The following is a 21,308-nucleotide window of genomic DNA, read 5'->3' on the forward strand; positions in this document are numbered from 1 at the left end:
ATGCTTAAGTAAAAAAAATTACAGCAGTCCTTCAGCGTTATTTACCAACCTTGTAAAAACAGTAGTAAATTGTGCTAATATAATTAAGAATGGGCGGCAGAATTGAGCCAATAAAGTAAAAAAAAAAATTGCAGAGTGCAACGCATTTTAGTACAGGAAAATGCTTTATACACAGGACTGTGTGAAAAATGAATGCACTTTTGTGTGTTACTGGATACTTATGAGAGAAGAACTATAGAGATATTTTAGATATATTTCTAAAATGAATAATGTACAAGAATTGATGGAGTTAAATAATTTCATATTTATTTCACAAATTAACCATACATGTTAACATTCAATATACATTGATGACAGATAGACATATTTAATTCTTTTTTAAGGATACTTGTTTTATGGAAATGAAGACAACATTAAATCTGAAAATAAAATTGTGAGCTTTTTCATTCCTATGAAAACCACAAAATTTTTAAAAGAGATAGTCAAGCTATTCCAGTTGTCCCAGACTAAGTTCATTCAAACCTTGGATTACTCCAGATTTAATAATTGTAGCTTAGGCAAACCAGGTCCTCCTGGCTAATGTACAAAATTTAAACCAAGACTTATAAATTTACATAAAGTACAAACACCACTGGAGATAAAGATGCTTGACCATATATTTCAGATGTGAATATGAGCTTGGACCTGCGTGGCTTATGGCTCCAAAACCAAGTTATGGGCCTCTTTGTGCTAAAAATATTCAGATTTACATGCAAAATAAAGACACTTCACAATTTTGCAGGACCTAATCAAAGGGCCTCTGACCTCTTTGACTTTGGAACTAAAAGACCCCTCACACCACAGCTGACATAGAACATCAGACAATTCATGCCAACCCCAAGGACCTCTGCTGTTTAATGACTCAGTACTACACATCTACACAAGGAACGGACTGAGGACACATCATGGAGTAACTCCTTCCCAGCACAACATTGGGACAGACAGTCATGCTTCTCTTTCCTACCACCATTACCTGTGCTTACAGAGCAAAGCACAATTTAGCCTTTTTACATACAAATCTTAAATATTCATCGAGGGGTAATGACGGAGAAGACACTGAAGCAACACATTTGCATTAGCCGAAACACTTCAGTCATTCTGGGATCTGCCTGCGTACTGGGCCATTAGAACTTGCCACTCCTGACTTTAAATTTTTATCAGGCAACAAAATTGGGCAAGGTGAATCTTTTGAACAAAAATTACTATTCCAGGTGAGTGATGGGATAGTCTTAGAAGATAACAGATTTTTTGAGACATGGTGTTCTCACTGTGAGGACAAATCAAACTCAGAAATAAGAAATGGTATGAACATAATTGAACATATTATAGGAGTAGTTTTCATGCTTAAAGTCACCACTCTGCTTAAAGCTGTTTGCAAGGCAACTGACAGCAATTTGTAAATAACTAGAAGAATCTCATAACAGGTAAACAAAGTAAAATTAATTTTTGCTTAGGGATCTTGAACTCAAGATCTCATTTTGATATATAGGTGACTGGACAGATGCTATGTGCATTAGAGAGTCATCTAGTTTCTGAGAAATACTAATTAATAACTTTCCTCCATTTAACAGAATTTCTTAATTAATTTATCATTAGGTAAGACAGATTTAATTCTGATTTAATTATGTCAGCTACCGCTGATTTCTCCTAAATATTAGCATTACTTTAAATATAAAAATATATATTCACATTGGGAACGTTAATGTAAAAATCTCTTGTGCTGAGAAAATGCCACACAATTGAATATATTCCTCTTATTTCTAGTCATCTTGATACATAGCATACTTAACTGTTCTTAACAATAAAAAAGAGAGAAAGAAAAAAAGAATATGTAGAGATGTAATTATAATGTGAAACAAGAATACTGCATAAAATTATCGTACTTTCTTACTACTATGCATTTTTTATAAATGACACTGGAATACAGGGACAACCAAAATTATTTTAATGAATTTACAGTAACATAATTGATTTTTTATTATTATGCTCCCTTTCTTCTTTCCCTTTAACTCCTAAAAATACAGTACAAAATATGCTTTCATGTTTATTACTTGGTAATAGAGAAGAAAATCCTGTCCAGTCTCTACTAATGCAAAATTTTCTTTTTTTTCCCCATTGCTCTGCTTTTCTTTGCAACAGCATAATTTCATTGACTTAAAAAAGGCATTTAATTCCATGAAAGAAGCCCATTGATGTAAGAATTTTGCAGTGATAGAAACCATAAACAGGATTTGAAACATGTTCTGACACATCATTGTGAGAAGGGGGAATACCAATTTAAGGAGTTCTTTAACAGAACTATACCAAACTAAACAGCAAGCATAAGTTAGTGTTTCATAGCTTTAGGTCACAAGCAAAAGGTGGTATCTACATTTTCAGGTGATTTCTAGCCTACATAAAACAATAGTGATTGCACTGTTACAGACACACAGGTACGTGTACATTATACAAAAAAAATTAATCCTATGCAAATGAGTGTAAATTGAAATATCTTTACAAGATATTTACGCAAGGAGCATAGAAGAAGCCTGAAATATCCCTCAGTGCAGAAACTGTGCACAAAATCTATGCATGGATTAAATCTCACTTAAATTCTCCAAAGAAGTCAAATCTAAGTGAAACACAAATATGCCCACAGAGTGGTTTTCATCCTTAAAGAGATGAAAACAATGCCCCTAAAATGAGTGCTGCATTTTTACCTGCAGTGAACATCAAAAAAACACTTAGTATTTCAAGACAGACTCTGAAATAAATTATGGAAATTTAGTATAATGTCAACACAGCACAAGTCTCAGCAGTTCCTGCCTTGTTAGTAGCTACACATTTGTACTGCCCACTGTCACTTTGCATCAGGTTTTCAATGGTAAGACTGTGCAAGCCGTTCTGCTCTTCCTGTGCAAAATACCTATCCCCTTCCAACAACACCCCATCCCTGTACCAGTGGACACTGGGAGGGGGGGAACCAGTCACAAGACACTGGAAGCATGCTGAGGCACCTACAAATGTACTGTAGTCAGAAATGAGCCTCACAAATCTGGGAGGAGCTTCTATGACCTGGAACTCAAAGCTGCAGCTCTCTGAATCCTCTGCCTTAAACTCAACCCGTTCCTCTTTGGATGGCTCTGCAAACACATCAAAACTAATGTTGACATGCTTCTCCCCTTCCACTTCCTGCTCTTGTTGAGTCACTGCAAGCAGTTGGATTGCCTTTTCTGAGTCATCTCCCTGCGGCTCAAACTCAAATTCCAGCTCTATTTCTGACTGGTCACCTGGGCTCACAGTCGTGCTCAAAAGCAAGTCGCACTTCTGGGACCTGTGTGGTTCACAGCCTGTGATTGTCTCACTGCTCACTGCATTTGCTTCCTGCTGAGCCATGACCACAAGGGAGCCTTTGCACGCTGCTTCTCCCAGCCTATTAATTGCCTGACAGTGATACAAGCCACTGTCAGAAGGTCCTACAGTTTTGACCTTCAGACTGTGGAGTCCCTCTTTCTGACTCACAACATACTTCCCTGTGCCAGGTGTCACACACGTGTCACCTCTGAACCACTGAACTGCTGGAACAGGAGTACCCGTTACAACACACTCGAAAACTGCATCTGAGCCTTCTGTCACCTTGATATCTGTAACAGGCACAGCAAAGCGTGGAGGCATTTCAGTTACTTGGAAATCAATTTTTATATCCTCATTCTCCCCTGCTGCCAAGCCTGCAGCTTGTTCTAACAAGGCAAGTGGAAGTACATCTAGGGAAACCACCATGCTCTTCTTGTCTGGGCTAAACTCAGGACTGGTTATGATTTTGACCTGCTTCTCAAACTCTTTCACTTCATTTTCATCCAGCTCCACTTCCAGGAGGATTTCCTGTGGTGAAGGGGACCTCGAAGATGTGTTTTGCTCCATGTCAAAGTGTATAACATGCTGGTGGGTGACAGGGGGTGGCAGTGCCAGTGACCGTCCATCTTCAGGTAAAACTTCCACCTCTGCAATACTTTTAGCTTCCCCGACAATGTTCACTGCATGGCACAGATACTGTCCTTCATCAGCTTTCTGGACATTAGTGATTTCCAGAACATATTTGTTCCCATCCTTCTCTATTAGCACTCTCTCATCCAGCTCCAGCAAAGACTTATTATGATACCACTTCACTCCTGGCTTGGGCACACCCACCACCTCAGCCACAAACATCAGCGTGCTGCCCTCATACAACCTCCTCCCGCTCAATGCCTTGAGGAATGCTGGTGGCATGTCCCTGCCTGATGGCTCCAGAGCTTCACAGGGAGTCATAAACCCATTTGACTGGGGCTGGTCTGGAGGCTGATGCCTCCTCTCACAGAGGGGGAGCATGGTCAGGGCATCCATATACTCCCCAGTGGGTGTTCGGTAGCGTTCTGGTGGCGTGCTGTCCCCTGATGCAGAGTAGGGTCCCTCAAAGGGTGTGAAATATTGCTCTGAGGGTGTGTTGCATTTTGAACTCTCAAAAGATGTGGAGTAGTGCTCAGGGGCCATGCTATACACTGAGCCCTCGGATGGTGTGGAGTAGCGCTCAGGTGGTGTGCTGTACCCTGAGCCCTCGGACGGTGTGGAGTAGCGCTCGGGTGTGCTGAGCGGCGTGTGGTAGGATGCTGATGAAGCAGTTTCAAAGATTTCCACGGAGGAGGGTGGTGTGTAGAAGCGGTCTGAATCAGGTGACTCTTCTCTGCTCCCACTCTCCAGCTCTATAGACATTTCTGACTCAGGAGAGAAGGGCCGGGCAAATTCCTGATGGTTGTTGTAATAATCATAAACCGTGCTGAAGGTAACCTCCTCCACTTCCAGTGAAGTTATAGTTTTTTGGTGCTCCTTCTGAACTGTGCCTTTGAGAGCTGGAGTTTCATATATCCCAGTGGATCTTAAATAATTGGCTAGGGACAAATCAGGCTCCAGCTCTGAAATTGGAGCAGCACTGTGCTCTGGACCTGCAGAAGTATCCTCCCACATTTCTTCTCCATCCAGGCTATTCTCAGAGGCTTCCTCAGTGGGTGTCCTCTTCTTGTCCCAAGACTCCTTCCTTTGCTCTTTCTGTGCCACAGGATCATCCATTACTAACCCAAGTGTGAGTTTCCCCAGAGAGAAGCTCTTGGTTGTGTTTGGTTCCTGCTGGATGTCTCTGAGCATCTCCTCAAGGGAATCTGTGCTTTCCATCTCACAGGTGAAGCTGCTCCTTCCTGGCTCAAAGAACTTTTCTGTCCCAGAACCACCATCTTCTTCAGCCTGATGCCCAGTCTGGGGTTTCTTTTCATGTGCAGCTTTTTTCAAGTCCATAATGAAGCTGTCACTCTGGGAGTCTATGGTCTCCAGTCGTTCCCCACTCTCCCATGCATGCGTTTCCTGAACTCCTGTTTTGAAACCTGGTGTGGGCTCCACTAGAAATTCATTAATTTTTTCCTGAAATGAGTCCTCTCCACAGACAGTCATCTTTGACTCCTGAACTTCTTCAGCAGAATGTCCCTCTTCAGCAGATACCAGGACACTGCCAATGTCCCCATTAGGAGTTTGCAAATCAGCTGTTGTGATTTCTCTTGGCTGCTCCTCTTCCTGGGCATCAACCTCCTCCTGCTGCATCCTGTAGCTCTGACGCAGCTCCTCACTCAGAGACATCTCTCCTTCAAGCACATCATGTTGGTGCACTGGGGAGATGACCCCAGCGATGACCTCCACACTTTCCAGTGCTGTGGGGGTTTGTGCCTGTTCTGTGTGCACAGTCTCTGCAGCTGGGAAAGGCTCTGCAAACTTCTTCAGATCAAATATGATCTCAGTGTCAGGCTCAGAGGGCAACAGCTGCTCTCTGAAATGCACTTCTTCCAGATGAACTTCAACTTCCTCAGTAAAAACCTGACCTGAGTTTTCTATGCCATGAGGAGTGGGGATTCGAATCAAAGGGCTACATGCATCAGACTCCATTTCTTGCAGCATTTGTCTGTCACTTTGTATTTTCCAGTGTGTGGCATCACCATCATCAATCACTTCTTCTTTACAAAGATTATCATCAGCTTTAATGTCCTGCTCAATACCAACTGATCTCTCTTCCTCCTTGTCCTGTTCCTTCTGCTGCTCTCCTGTATAGAATTCATAAAAGCCAAACTCTTCCTTTGTGGGGGTGCTTGCAATGTGGTCCTGCAGGTGGGGCACACTTGGCTCTTCCACAAGAGGCACATCAGGAGTCACTGCCTCTCCAGCAGGGGCATCACACTCTGTGCAGACATCACTTCTGTCTTGCACCACAGGTGATACCGGAATGAAAAATTGTGAATCCTTACACTCCCTTGCCAAAGCAGACTGCTCAGGGGCATATGCTTGCCCTTGCACTTCCATAAAGGATGAATCCTTACATTCCCCTGCCCGAGCAGACTGCTCAAAGGCATGTGTTTGTTCTTGCACTTCCATAAATGAGAAATCTTTACCTTCTTTTGCCAGAGCAGACTGCTCAGGGACATGTATTTGTTCTGGCACTTCCATAAGTGATAAAACCTTACACTCCCCTGCCCGAGCAGACTGCTCAGAGGCATGTGTTTGTTCTTGCACTTCCATAAATGAGAAACCTTTACCTTCTTTTACCAGAGCAGACTGCTCAGGGACATGTATTTGTTCTGGCACTTCCATAAGTGATAAATCCTTACACTCCCCTGCCAGAGCAGACTGCTCAGGGGCATGTATTTGCCCTTGCACTTCCATAAGTGATAAATCCTTGCACTCCCCTTCCAGAGCAGACTGCTCAGGTGCAAGTGTTTGTCCTTGCACTTCCATAAATGGTGACTTCAAGATGTCCCAGGATAGAGTATCTGTATGTGGTAGCACCTTGCCTCCTTCAGGCTCCAGCTCCTCAGAAAAGTGACCTGAGTCCTTGGCCACCAATTCACATCCTTCGCTGGATATAGTGGAGTGCAATTCAGTGATATCAATTCCAAAGCTGTGTTCCTCAGAGATAGCTTTTCCCCTGTTCTCCCTCATCTCAGACATACCATCTGTATAACTCACCCTTTCTTCTGTATTGCCCATTTCTTGCTTTGTATAATTTTCTGTGATATCCAGCACCATTTTTCCCTCTATCTCACTTTTCCTGATGTGGGGTGTTTCCTCACAATCTTCCAACTGCTCACCAGGAGGTGGAGACAACCTCAGGGACCAGGGTAGGTGGGCTTCCTCCTCCTTGGGGCATGCAATTTGTTCCTCTTCATCCTTACCAAGTGTGCTGAGGCCTTGGAGGTGCAGAACATGGTCCATGGCAGGCAATTCCTCAGTGCCTTCACCCTTGCTATACAGCTTGGGTGCCCTGGGCTGCACTGTCAGCTCAGAGGCAGTCTGTGCTGCTCCAGCCACATTTGTGGCCACACAGCAATATCGCCCAGCATCTGTGACAGAGACCTCTTGAAGGTGTAAGCAGTGTATACCATTCTTGCCCTCTTCAAACCTTAGTCTCTCATTGGCAGAGAGGCTCTGGCCATTCAAGGACCAGCTCACAACCGGTGGGGGCTGCCCAGACACAGCACACTCCAACATCACTTCCTCTCCTTCACAGCAATGAATATGTGCTGGCGCTTCTGTCACAATTTTGGGTGGTTCATTTCCCATTTCAAATGAAAACTTAAATTTGTGCTTTATGGTGGAAGCAGCCTGCTCTGGAGAGAGTCGTGGGATCTCCCTCATCTCTGTGTCTTGCTCTGGTGTTGGAGTGGGGGCAGTGATTTTGATTTCCACAGGCAATGACAGCAACTCTGAGTCTGGAACTGAACCTGGTAGTCCCTTCCCTGCTGCAAAGGCCAGACCAACTTCTTCCTCCTCCTCCTTCATTTTCTCCTCTTTCTTCTTCTCTTTCTCCCTTTTTTCCTCCTTCACTTTCTCATCTTTCTTCTCCTCCACTTTCATCTCCTCCTTTTCCTTCTTTGTGTACTTAGAGGCTGGCATTCGCTGCCTCACATGGAGCCCAGCTGAGGTGCTGACTGTGCCCAGCGGGTTGAAGATCACACAGGTGACAGTGCCACCATGTTGTGGGAGCACAGATGGGAAGGTCAGTGTGGAGCAGCACCCCGTGGTGTGAACAGCAGTGCCCTGGATGCGCCCCACGGGCTTGTCGTTGTTGTACCAAGTGACGGTGGGCTGTGGGCGGCCGTGGAAGAGGCAGGAGAAAGCGCATGTTTGTCCCTCAACAGTTTCCTGGGGCTTGATCTCCTGTACAAAGAGGGGTGGGCAGGGCTCCAGGAGCCCACCTTGCACCTGCCATCTCTCCCCCAGGTCCCTGGACCTGGAGTATTGCTTCACTACCTGCACTGCGAGGGGCTTTGAGCCAACCATTTTGGCAGCCACCTGAAGTGAGCCGGGCTTCCCAGGAGGTGCCTCCTGCGGCGTGGATATGAGGAATTCCTGCTTCTTTTTCAGTGCTGCCCTCTTTGCTTCCCGCAGCTTCTGCAACTTCCAGCGGATCTCCTCGTCCAGCAGCTCCTCCGCATTAGGCACTGTGCCCCCGAGCTCCGCGCCGTGCGCCGGCCCGGGGCGGCACGGCGCCCGCAGCGGCAGGCTCCGGAAGCGGATGGTTCGCACCAAGCCCCGCGCCGGCGAGGGCTCCCCGGGCTCGGCCTCCTGGCCCTTGTCGAAGGGCGAGCCAGTGCAGCGGAGCACCACCCGCAGCCGCTCCTCCCGCCGCTGCTGCAGCAGGCACCCCCAGCCCTGCCGCATCCCCTCGGCATTCCCGGCGGGACGCGGGCCCCGCCGCTCCCCTCGGCGCGCCACCAGCAGGGAGGCGGTGGACTCGGCCGAGCCCTCGCTGTTGATGGCAAACACCCTGTAGCTGCCGGCGTCGTGCTCCCGCACGTCCCGCAGCTCCAGGCTGGCGCAGTGCGTGTGCTCCGTGCTCTCGGTGCGAATCACCTTGCGGCAGTCCTGCAGCACGGGCCGGTTGTTGTGGAACCAGGCCAGGTGCGGTGCTGGGCACGCCACCAGCTTGCACCTGAAGAGTGCAGGGTCCCCCTCCAAGACAGACCTGCACTTCAGCCCCTGAGTGAAGATGGGTTTACGGTTCTGGGGGCACGCCAGCACTGCCGCTGTGCCGTGTCCCTCGAAGTCCACGCTGTGCTGTCCTGCAAGAGAGGGAGACTAGGTTACAACGTCACGCTCTGCCTACCGCCTGCTTGTAAAAAAGTAACAATATATTGAAATAAATGGGCATGCAACAGATTTCATCACACACCCAGGAAAAAAAAAGTAATTCACTCACCATATTTGTTCGAATAAACGCAACGCCTTGCTCTGTTTTAAAGATTGACACGAAAATCGTTCGTTGTCTGTTCTTTCTTCAGACTGGAAATTTCTTCTTGAACAAGCAAAAAAAGAATTTCAAAATAACATGTTCTTCTGCGTATATGTTTTTGTTGCCTGGAAAAGCTGTGTGTCTTTGGGTGGCAAAGAAGAAAATCTTACCTGACTTGCAGACAGTAGAATAAACGCCCTTTCTGACCCCTCTGTTTGTAGATATGTTCAAACAATTGAAAAAAATAGTTTGAAATATATTTTTTAAAAAGTAAGTAACAAGAAACGAGAAGGCGTTTATTCGAACTAATACAGCCACTAACTTCACAGTGTTATGCACGGGGGGGAAAGCAAGCAACATGAACCACGTATGCTATCTGCAAGCCAGGGTAAGAGATGTATAATGATGAATTAATGTATGTAAAAAAAAGTGCGAGGAATCAGTGGGAATGTGTAGCTTTCACATAACCTAAACAACAAATACTCTCTAGTATACTTCATCTATCCATCCAATAGTGTCCATTGAACCAATTAATGTTAGGCTGCTAACTTGTTTAAAAGTAATACAATTAAGATTTGTGTAACTTCCTTCTGAAGTAAACTATTCCATGCACTCAAACGGAAATTTAACATTTAAGAGCTCTGTGAACAGCTGCAAAGCATGAAGTAAAAGTTAAAAATATGGCTGCACAATTATAGATTTGAAGTTTTAAACATATTTTAAAACTTAAATAACTTTAAAATGCAGGTAACCCTTTGCATATCAAAACAAACATGCAACATGTTCCAATATGCTTTATGGTGTCTTTCCCCATCAGACACTTCATGGAAGCTGATAAAATCTTTTCATAACATTACTAATTACTGGTAATAATTATTCTCATTGATTATTGTACCTTTCACTTCCATTTCAACCTCTTCCTCTAGCTTCTCATGAACAATTTTTTCAGGAGCTAGAATAAAAAAAGACAAGTATTTTTTGAGCTATAGTTGTTAAATGTGCCAATCAACACTTTATATAGTAAAAACATCCAATGTGTTTTGCAAATAGACACAAACTGACATGTACATACACACATAAATGCATGCCAAACAATTCAAACATTTGATAAATTTTGAGAATAAAGTAATCAAATATTTTCCAACTTGTTTGCAATGTACATTTTTCTGTAAGATTTGCTTTCTTTTTGCAGGGTGGGGGAAAGTCTAAAACAACATGCCTTTATCATGCCGTAAATCCCTGAAGAAAACATTCAACAATCCACAGACTAATGAGACACTTCTTGTTCTTTATCATCTCCTAGGGAATGAATATAGTGGAATGGAATTATGATGCTATGCATGAGGAATTGATACTTGGAAGGAACATGCAGTTGCCAACCTGTCACTTTCAGATGGGTGCTGCACTCGGCTTGTCCTGCAGGGTTAACTATTCTGCACTTGTATATACCCTCGTGGTCCTGACCAACTTTCAACAATCTTAAACTGCATAGTGGCCCATCATGCTTTATGGAACACAGTGTGGACTCCTCAACTATTAGCTGATTGCACAGCCAGACTACACAAGGTGTAGGCACACCTTTCATTATGCAAAAGAGAAACACATCATCTCCTTCTTTTACAGTGGTTTCTGAAGGCAGAGTTTCAAGAAAATCTGGTGCTTTGGCATCAGTTTCTGTGATGTCTTCATAGGGCACAACATCAGGATAGTATACTCTGTTTCTTTGCTTCTCAGTTTCATGTGGTCTTTGGGATGTAGATATAAACAAGCTCGAGGTTTTCTTTGATGATTCTTGCTTAACTTCAGATGCTTTAAACTGACAATCTTTGGCTGCTTTAAAGGTTTTAGAATCTGTTTCAAGAGTAATTTTTGTTACTGCTTTGGCTTGTGCTTCTTTTGCTAGGTAAGAATAAAGTTAGGAAAAGGATTAGGTCAGATGTTTTGCAGGAATAAAAAAAGTTCTTATACTTATGGGGGAAAACCCAGTAATTAGTATTGATAGATTAGGCCATATATTAGTGCTAAAACAGTGCTATTAAGCATGAGTGATTGCACATTTAAGAGCTCTATTCCTGTTAGGCTAACTCTAGGTACCAGTTAAGCCTGTGGGTCTTTCATAGGGCCAAGTCTTGAACCACAGTGACTAAAAAAAAGCACATCTTTGCTTCTAATTTAGAGCCTTAATTTGGAAAGTAGCAGAAGATTATGTAAAGTGCTTTTGGCAGCTCTATAGTGAAGAAAGAAATTTCAGTAATTAAGAGCCAGATCAAAAGGGTCAATGCCTTTTTCATTATTCATCTTAGTTTTCTGCTCTTGATTCCTTTGAGCTCATCAGAAATACTATCACCTGTGGTGGTAATACATTTTTGGGTCTTCACTAGGGATAATACTACTAACATTTTAATACATGGATGTCAGGAAGAGGTAGAAGGAGTTTAAGCAAAAAGTAAATAATTATATATTAGGAAGAGTGGAAGGCAGAAGACAGTTCATTATTGCAGTAATACAATACTTGCACCCATTAATCCTTTCAAGTACATTAACTTGAATTGCTAACTTTGGAATTGGAATCTTGGATTTGTTGGAAACATGCTGGAGTTAGAAATGACCAAGTATCTAATTCAAAATTACATCTGTCATTCTTTTCTTCCTTAAACACCTGCTTCAGAAATTAACAAAATATAAAAAATTCCTACAAGCCTTACATCTCACTGCATGTCATGAAGGCTATGAGGAATAAAAAGCCTGAGACAGCTGTGACTCTATGGGAAGAGACACAAAGTTATAGTACCAACTTCCCAGTACTGCACACGTCACGAATAGAGCTGTAAATGTGGAGGAAAAACTCCAGAGCATTATTACTAGAGATTTCTCAATTAAATACTGATAATAAAGTAATATAAATGAGCTCTAGGCAGTTATAATGAAGCTGCAAAATTAAGTGATGTTAAAAGTCAGATAACCACCTTTGACTGTTAGTATTGCAGAAGTTGTTGTCCCTCCATAGTCATTATACACAGTACAACTGTACAGTCCTTGATCTGACAGCTGGGCATTTAGGACTGTAAGCAGAAGAACATTTCCGTTTTGTGATATCTTCAATTTTTCAGACAGCTCTATCTTTTTACCTTCATGAGCCCAAAGAAACTCATAGAATTCATTTTCTAAGGCACATATGAACTGAGCAGTGTCACCACATTTCACAGTTAGGTCTCTGAGTTGCAAGAGAATCTTTGGAGGGACATCTTTCTTTTCTTGAGAGGTCATCATAGAGATTTTGGTGCTCTGAGATGTTTGAGAATGGACCGATGTGTGCATGGCTTTAATTTCTTCTGTTGATGTAGCCTCCATGGTCAAACTTTCTGATACACTTTCAAAAACCTGCACACGCAATTCCCGTGATGGTTGTTGCACTGATTTAAATTCTTTTTGATAAGTTTCAATGTTCTTCTTTGTGAGAGGAGAAACATGAAGTTCTGATATAGACTGTGACCGGATAGACTCTTTTACATCTTTCCCAGAACTTTGCCTATCTAGGGCTTGCACTGTGTAATCAAGTAACAAAAACAACAACATTAGTATCTAAAGAATTTTACTGTGCCATGCTCCGAACAAAATCAAACTGCATGGAGGATGAAAATGAATGATCTTCATTTGAAAACACAGCATGCCAGACGTACTACTCTGTTGACACAGAAGTTATCCATTCACATGTATGAATGACAAGTGATGCCTAGACTAGTCATGCAGTTGATACTCAGTTGGTGCTTGTCTCTTCTTTTACTAAAGTAGTCCATTTTAGTATTGGAAACTTTTGGCACTTTAAAAGGAGGTATTTTCTTTTTTATCTTTTTTTTTTCCCCTACAGAATAGTGCAAAATACCTCAGTTACTGCTATAAAGATCATTAAATCACTTGTTTAAAACCCTGGATGCCTTCATTAAAGCATTTTTATTCTTTGACCTATATTGAGATGCAAACTTGAAAATTTCCAAATGTTACAGCTTAAAGACAAGAAATGAGAGTGGCTGGGTTACTGAGGGTACTATTAAAGTTAGGTGGGAAAGAAAAAGTGTGAAACAAGGAAAAAATTAGTAAGAGCATAAAAGTGTGGTATGCAACAAATTGAATCCCTTTGAAGTAAAAATGGGGCTTTACCTTCTGCAGTCACTGTAAGTGTAGCTGTACAAGTTGTTTCTCCAGCACTATTTCTTGCCTTGCAAGAGTATTGGCCAGCATGCTCTAAGAAAGCATCTACTATTATGAGTATAGCTGTGCCTGTAGACTCATCAAAGTGGAAAACTAAGTCTTTTTTTGGCAACATGAGTTGTTGATTATGAAACCACTGGATTTTTGGTTTGGGCCTGCCAGAGACTCTAGCTTGAAATCTGACTGATTCCCCGCTGCATACCCTGCAGCTTGAAATAGGCTGGATAAAGGTGGGCCTTTGGCCAACAGATTCCTCCTTAAGTGAAACAGATGAAGAAACATGCCAAGGGGACTCTGATGTAACTTCTTCAACATTTTTAAATCCTGAAAAGAAGCATGCCAACTTTTAATTTCTTACCCTACACTACAATGAATTTTCTCTCTCATTCAAGTTTTTTTCCTAAATCACAACTTAACAGCATGGATTATTTTCATTCATCATTTATAAAATCTATTGCAAAAAGAAAACAAAATATTTATGGCTAAATAATATCAAGAACTATATAGAACAGCAAATTTTCCAAACAGTATTTCTGCTGTAAAATTTTAATCAATGTTTCATTAATTCATATGAATGCAAAGTATTTCTTTTCAGTTACCCAAGTACCCATTACATACCTCTATTTGAGACGTTTTTCAAAATTTTCAAAGTAATCTATTTTATACAAAAGCTACTATATTGTCTTCACAAGGCAAATCAAAGAATGTGTAAGCAAAAAATTTCCATTAGAAAGAAAGTTTTTATGATCTTTGGTGCATGGATTCTAAGACTGGAATAAATGAAAAGGGGGCATGGAACATGAAAAAATCTTGTAATATCTTTTTCTGTTCATGACATATATTTTGGAGACAAAAATGTATGCTGTGGACATTGTAAATGGCAGCAATTAATTGAGTTAAAAGACATGACAGACAACAACTTGCACATTGATATCAGTGTATATTAAGATGATTATTGGAACATGACCTGAACAAGACAACTTCTTTAATGGCACAGTGTACCTTCTAACTTCAAGGTAGCAGTGCTGGTCACTTGGCCTACAGAATTGCTTGCCACAAAGGTATAGATCCCTTCATCCTCTGGATAAGCTTCAGCAATCTCCAGCTGATAAGTGTCTTCAAATTGAGTCATTCTAAAAAAACGTGATGGCTTGATCTCCTTCTCTTTGCTGTACCAAGACACTTTCAGATCTGCTCAGGCAAAAGAAAACAAAAAGGTCTAAGTTATGATATTATAATAGCAAGTAAACACTATTTTTATATTTATATCTTTCAAAAATCTTAAACTCAAACTTCTAACTTTAAATGTGCCTTGTATTATTCTGGTAAAGTATGATGAGTGGAAAGTGACCTACTTGTTGCTTTAGATTTTGATTTGTGCACTGGAAGTATTTGTATGTGAAAACTGATTCTGGTGCTGATCTATTATTGAATAAAAATCATTCTTCCTTAACTCTGTTAGTGTAAAAATTTAAAACTATTTTGGTATGGCTAAAGTCAGAGAAAGTATCTTTTTTAAAATGTGATTTTGCTACAGTTACATGATTAAACAGGCTGTAAAATATCTAGCTTGAGCTAGTCAGGTTAAGAAATTAAAACAGCACGTTCTTCTGCCAAGGACAGCACCTTCCCTCTTTTTGTTGCAAATATTACTTGTAATATTTCTCAAGAAAGAATTATATATTCCTATATGAAATGTATTACTTGTATAGATTCTTGTAGACATAAAAGTGAATTGAAGCAGACTTCAGCTTTTTGTCTCCGTCATTGTACTACATTATGAATCATATGTTGCTACTCAAATAGTGTGCTATTACTGTTATCAGAAGAGCATTTTCAATAGCCAGCCGCACAATGCCTACCATTAAACAACTGTACTTGCAATCATGTGTTAGCTAACCTAATATAAAAGGTTTTTATAAGTAAGAGGTGTGCAAATGCATTTGGATAGAGTATTCAATAAATGAGATTTTCAGTAGGAAAAATTTCTTCATTGCAAGGGTTGTCAAGCATTGGAACAGGCTGCTCAGTGAAGTGGTAGAGTCACAGTCCCTGAAAGCATTTAAAAGCCATGGAGATTTGGCAGTTAGGAATATTATTTATTTCTGGACTTGGCAGTTCTGGTTAAGAGTTGGACTTGATGATCTTTGAGTTCTTTTCCCACCTAAATGATTCTACAATGGGTGATCTAGATTAAAGGATCCTTATATTCTGTGCTGTAAATGCAGCTTCTATATTCACATAAATATAGGTATATTAAATAAAAAATTACACTAGCATGTATTGCACAAAGGGTGGACCAGTATTTCCAACATATATTTTCTGAAGCAGAATCAGATTTTTACTAAAGCTTTTTAAAAAAATAAAAAAACCCTGGAGTTTTATTTCAAGGGATGGTAATACAAATTACATATATTTGCATATATATATGTAAAACAAATTTATATTAATTTTTATAGAGCTGTCACATTGGATTATTTTTTAATTTAGAGTTTTGTTTGTCTCGAAATAATTTTAAATTCTTTGGCTTGTGAACTGGATCTTACTCTGCAATTTACTATGTGAATATTTTACTAGTAGTCGTACTCAAGGCCATTTGCTAAGTGGAAAAAAGTAGCTTTATTTGATAGTGTGGTAAGGAAAAAGATACTTTAATTGCAGAGTAACATTCTATGTATCTAAATCAAAAAACTTATTTAAGCAAAATCTACACTTAAAAAGAAAATTAGCTAACACTTTTTAAGTAACCACTGTTTAGTATTTGCAGGATGATACTTAAAATATTTGGAGAAAGGTTGAGTCACAGTTTCAGTTAGTGTACTTAAGGGCATGACAGTGTGTGTCTTCAGAAATTCATGTTCATTTGATGCAGTACTGCTTTTCTTCCATGAAACTTTTCGTCTTACTCACTGATAGAGTTCTCCAATATCAGTTAGCTTTTAAGATGCTGAGAAGTTTCCAAAGATAAGCTATGGGAAATTATGACAAACTGGTCTTTTTAGAAACACTTAATATGTTTATGACAGTTGAATACTTGCATGCTTTGGTGTGCTTAACTGAACCTTGTCAGTAACACTTGGCTATGTGTGTGTATCAAGTATCTGTACTTCTAGGGGAAGACTGATCTGAGAACATATATTGCTGAACTTTTTTCCTGAGTTCAAGATGAAAAATTTTGAGAGATGGAAAGATGTATAGGATGTCATTAAACCCACCTGTTCCAGTAACTCTGCACTGAAAACAAGCAGAATGTCCCTCAGATGTAACCGTATCACGTAGTGGTATTATGACAGCAGGTGGATACACTGGCATTTCTAGCTCTGGAGAGACAACTTCTGGGACTAAAGAAAAAGAAAAAAAGGTGATTTGTAAAGATCAAGAATGAAAATTTCATTTCACAGATGTTGTTAAGAGCATGGAAGACTCACTTTCGACTGAAAGTGAAGCTGAAGTTGTAGCTACTCCATAGTCATTTTTTGCTTCACAGGTGTACACTGCTTCATCTTCAGGGAAAGTTTCTATCAGCAATAGAGTATATTCTTGTGCATCATGAAGAAATTTACACTTGAAACCTGGAGAAAGCTGTTGATCATCTTTGTACCAGGAAATTTTGGGCTGGGGTTTGCCTGATACAATAGCACAAAAGCGGGCAGGTTTGCCAGACTCCACAGTAGTTGGCTCTAGCTCCCGAATAATCTGGGGTGGCTCTGGAGCTGAAAATTGAAGGGAAGTGAAGTGGCAAAGAGATATAGGAGAAGGAAGGAAAGAGAGAAAAATCTAATTATTTATGTTATTAGTGATTGAAAACTATTTTCAAAGAATTAAACAAACAAAACAAGCCCTTATAATTCCTAATCTTTTGTGTCCATAAAAATCTGCCCTCACCCTTGATACAGGGGGAGTGATTTAGCAGCAAGTGCCTTAATGTAATTAGCTGTGTTGGCAAAATCTGTACAAGTTAGTGTTTCTGGCAAAATGTGTACAAGAATTGTTAGGTTGATCCCTCTGGAAAGGCATATCTGGCCTTATGAACAAAGTAGTTTTATTTAGACTCAAGAATTTTCTGGTCTAAGTAAATACTATGGGAAAAGAATTGCTATGGTATTTTCATCCACTAGCCAGCTACTTCAATAGGGCAAGAAACATCTATGTACATGAAGAATTCAGTAGTGTTCCAAATTATCTCTTTGAATTTTTTTTTTCTTTGAAGGGTTAGAATTCCAGAGAAGGCATATAAGAACCACAAAACCACTGAGTAATAAATACAGTCAAAACATTGGTTGTGGGGCCACATACCATTCACATAAAGAATAACAGAACTCCTATTCCGTCCCGCAACAAAAGTATATTCCCCAGCGTCAGAGTAAGTGGTTTCAAAGATGCTCATTCGATGAACTCTCCTTTCCACCACATACTTGTATCTTTCTTCATATTGGAAGTTGATCTCAATACCATCCTTGTACCACTGTGGTTCAATGTCATCTTCATTGACTTCAAATTCAATTTCAGCTCTTTGTCTCTCAATGACCTTTGAAAAAGAATAAATAATAGAAGTAATATTGATTTTTTCCTCTGAGTCTCACTTTCCAGTTTCTTAGGTGAAGGTTCTGACCTTATGATTACAGATTTTTGTGCTGTGACTCTCTCTGGTTAGATATTGTTGCTCTTCCCTTGCATTATTCTTTGAGTGACAAAACTGTGAAATATTTATTCATCTGTATAGGTCTTACCTGAATATCTTTCTGGGCACTTTTGATACGAATGTCACGACCTTCCACTATCAAATTGGCACTGGATGTGTTTCCACCTGCTACTACAGTGTACTGACCAGCATCAGACATCTTTGTGGAAGCAATGATGAGACGATGGACGTATTTCTCTCTCTGAATTTTCATCCTGAGCACATAAGAAAAGAAAGTAAGCTAGAGATTTCATGTGGGAAAACACACACCAAAAGTTATTATGGTGTAGAAGCAATAATTTACCTATCACCAATCTGGAGTTCTTGCCCATCCTTCATCCACTGGACCTGAATGTCAGGTTCTGATACTTCACATTCAAAAATAGCCCTCTTCTTCTCCACCACTTTGATGTCTTTAATATGCTTCCTAAACTCAATATGACGAGCTAGAGAAGAAGAAAGTAGAATGAGTGCTGTGATGTTATTTAAGCCCGAGAAATCACTAAACATACAAATCGAGAGAGAAAATACCTTCTACATATAAAGTAGCTGATGAAGCTGCTTTTCCAGCAACAAAAGTATATTCTGCTGCATCACCAAAATGTACATTCCTTATGGAGAGGGAGTGTGTAAGCTTCTTAGTTCGTATCTGGCATTTATCAGTCGATTTTATTTCTACTCCATTCTTTAACCATTTATATGAGATGCCTTCATAATTAACAGTGACTTCAAATGTTATTGTATCTTTCTCTTCAGCATTGATGTCTTTTAGCATGGAGGTAATTAGGATGGCTAAAAGGAAAGGAATAGACATGGTTTGCTTTTTTCCATTCTGTTTTACTTTATTTTAAATGCATGTTAACAAGATTAGAGATGTTTCAACTTCTTTAAGATGATTTTGGAAATACTAAAAGGTACATTTTGTGTTTAGAATCAGTATTACAATTAAATGTCCCACAATTACTGAATTACATAGAATCCAAATTCGGTCTCTTACAGTGACCTGGCATTTATGTATGTTTGCCTAAAGAGGAGAACACAGGATCTGACTTTCAAGTTCACCACTTCTATATCCCTTTAAAGAATGTTATTGAGGCTCTTTAGTGTTAAAAAACACCTCTACAGTCTGCTGGTTATGTCAGAATTTCATTAAGTCCACTTGTTAACACAAACTTATTACTGGTAACTGTAAAATATTCTGGTTAATTTAATTTTTACTTACGTTTTACAGTCAGGGTTGCGCTGACTCTATCATTTCCACAGACAAAAGTATATTCTGCAGAGTCTTCACTGCTTGTGTTCATTATATTGAGCTGATGAAGTTTCCCTTGGACAACTATTTTGAACTTTTCACTCATTTCAATCTCCACACCATTTTTCAACCAGACAGCTGGCACATTGAAATGAGAAACCTCACATTCAAAAGAGGCAGTTTTTGTCTCAGGGATCTCAATATTCTTCATGGTCTTTGTAATGTGTATGCCTAAAATGAGGGGATAAAAGATACATTTTTTTTAAAGTTTGTATGTTTGGAAGACTGCAAAAAAAAAACAAGGGTAGCAGGCTATGAAGAGTCAGATCCAGTTGCTCAGTGTTGATGTAACAATTCATATAGCTATTTTATTACAATACTTACTTTCCACAAACAGTTTCGCCTTGCACTCAATTTGCCCAACAAGAGCTGTGTATTCCCCAGCATCATCAGGAGATATGTTATGCAGCATAAGCTTGTGAACTTTCCTTTGAGAGATCATCTTGTATTTATCACTTTGTTTAAGCTCAATATTTTTATGGAACCACCGGACGGGTACAGTATCATGGGAAACGCTCAGTTCAAATGAGACAACAGCATTTTCCAAAGCAGTCACATCCTTTGGCTTTTTGATGATCTTGACAGCTTGAGGAAAAAAGTTTAGCAATATTCAGCACTGTGTAAGATATGAATTCAAAACACACATTACAGCAAATACTCAAACCAAAATGACTTACTTTCCACATGAAGTCTGGCATTTGCTCCTATTTTTCCAAGTTTAAAGCTGTAAACAGACTCATCAGTGACAACACAGTGTTTGATTCTCAGTGTATGAACAGTTCCTTTCACTGTAATTTCATATTTGTCACTTGATTCAAGTTCAACACCATTTTTAATCCATAGAGCTCCTTTCACATCAGGGTGGGTCAGTTCTACACTGAAAACTGCCTCCTGTGATTCTGTCACAGTCAAGTTCTTCAGTGTTTTCTTTATTTTAACAGCTAGGAAAAAAAAAGAAAGAAAATAGAAAAAAAACTTGACAAAATCGATCAAAATGAAAGCCTATAGTAAATATAATAATTCTGATAAAACTGAATAATGGTGCTTCATTTTATGCATATAGCAATTTATACAGTTTTCAGCAAAGTGGTGCACTAGGAACGCAGCATGGCAGTTTTACTCATAGTATCCATGAGAAGTGTTTGGTTTCTGGGGTTTTTGGTTTGGGATTTTCTGGTTGGTTGGTTGGTTGGTTGGGGATTTGCTTGTTTAGTTCTTGCCATTGTTGGATAGGCTCAGGGTTTTGTTTGTTTGGGGTTTTTTATTTATTTTATTTTGCATGTGTCTTAAGGCCTGGTCCAAAACAGAGTGAGAGATGCTGGAATAAGTCTCAAAGACCTCAGTTAGTTATAAAAAATACTGACCTTCGACCTTCAGTTTGGCAGATGTCTTTGAGCTTGCTATTTCATAGCTGTATTCCCCCATATCCTCCAGTTTCGTCGCAGGGATAACAAGCCTTCTTTTTACACCATCAGATTCAGCACGGTACTGATCTGTCGTAGCTAATGGTCTACCATTTTGTAGCCACTGGCCCTCTGATTCAGGATTTGCCACCTCACATTCAAAAACAGCTGTCTGGGACTCGGCCACAGTCAGGTCACTGAGAGGCTTTGAAATGGCACCGCCTGTTGGGAAGAAAAAGTGTGTTCTTTTGTTGTGCTTCTGTTCAGTTTTCCCCCCCACAGAAACCAAAACTAGATGCTGGAATTCTTTGTCCTAATTCGCAGCATAGAAATGCTCAGTCATTCTAAGCTCTGAGAAAAATCAGGAATAAAATATGACCTGGA

At 40.2% G+C, this 21,308-nt stretch overlaps 2 protein-coding genes across 32 annotated transcripts in view; both read right to left on the minus strand.

The window, feature by feature from the left end:
- The window catches only part of TTN (titin), a 239,112-nt gene that overhangs the window by 189,096 nt on the left and 28,708 nt on the right, over positions 1–21,308 (minus strand). For 30 of the 31 annotated variants that reach the window (XM_077785076.1, XM_077785098.1, XM_077785096.1 and 27 more), the window contains 12 exons: positions 20,886–21,146; positions 20,199–20,462; positions 19,846–20,106; positions 19,432–19,692; positions 18,741–19,001; positions 18,514–18,655; positions 18,259–18,424; positions 17,825–18,056; positions 16,957–17,241; positions 16,744–16,869; positions 14,531–14,719; positions 10,215–10,271 (listed from right to left, as the gene is read on the minus strand). In XM_077785076.1, coding sequence (XP_077641202.1) covers positions 10,215–10,271; positions 14,531–14,719; positions 16,744–16,869; positions 16,957–17,241; positions 17,825–18,056; positions 18,259–18,424; positions 18,514–18,655; positions 18,741–19,001; positions 19,432–19,692; positions 19,846–20,106; positions 20,199–20,462; positions 20,886–21,146 — 2,505 coding nt within the window. The remainder of the gene's footprint in view (positions 1–10,214; positions 10,272–14,530; positions 14,720–16,743; positions 16,870–16,956; positions 17,242–17,824; positions 18,057–18,258; positions 18,425–18,513; positions 18,656–18,740; positions 19,002–19,431; positions 19,693–19,845; positions 20,107–20,198; positions 20,463–20,885; positions 21,147–21,308) is intronic. The other variant, XM_077785079.1, reaches the window with a different exon arrangement.
- On the minus strand, positions 285–9,841 carry LOC144246671 (uncharacterized). The gene is made up of 2 exons (XM_077784836.1): positions 9,815–9,841; positions 285–9,165 (listed from the first exon to the last, which is right to left on the minus strand). The coding sequence occupies exons 1-2, from the start codon at positions 9,839–9,841 to the stop codon at positions 2,803–2,805; spliced, it is 6,390 nt and encodes a 2,129-aa protein (XP_077640962.1). The 3' UTR covers positions 285–2,802.

The sequence above is a fragment of the Lonchura striata genome, chromosome 8 (assembly GCF_046129695.1).
Source record: "Lonchura striata isolate bLonStr1 chromosome 8, bLonStr1.mat, whole genome shotgun sequence".
Taxonomy (NCBI): Eukaryota; Metazoa; Chordata; class Aves; order Passeriformes; family Estrildidae; genus Lonchura; species Lonchura striata.

Bases quoted from the DNA above. Each gene is read 5' to 3' on its own strand.
- LOC144246671 (XM_077784836.1), bottom strand. From the start codon at position 9,841: ATGGACACTATTGGATGGATAGATGAA. The intron at 9,166-9,814 runs GTATACTAGAGA...GTTGTAACCTAG, and splicing joins CTATTGGATGGATAGATGAA to TCTCCCTCTCTTGCAGGACA.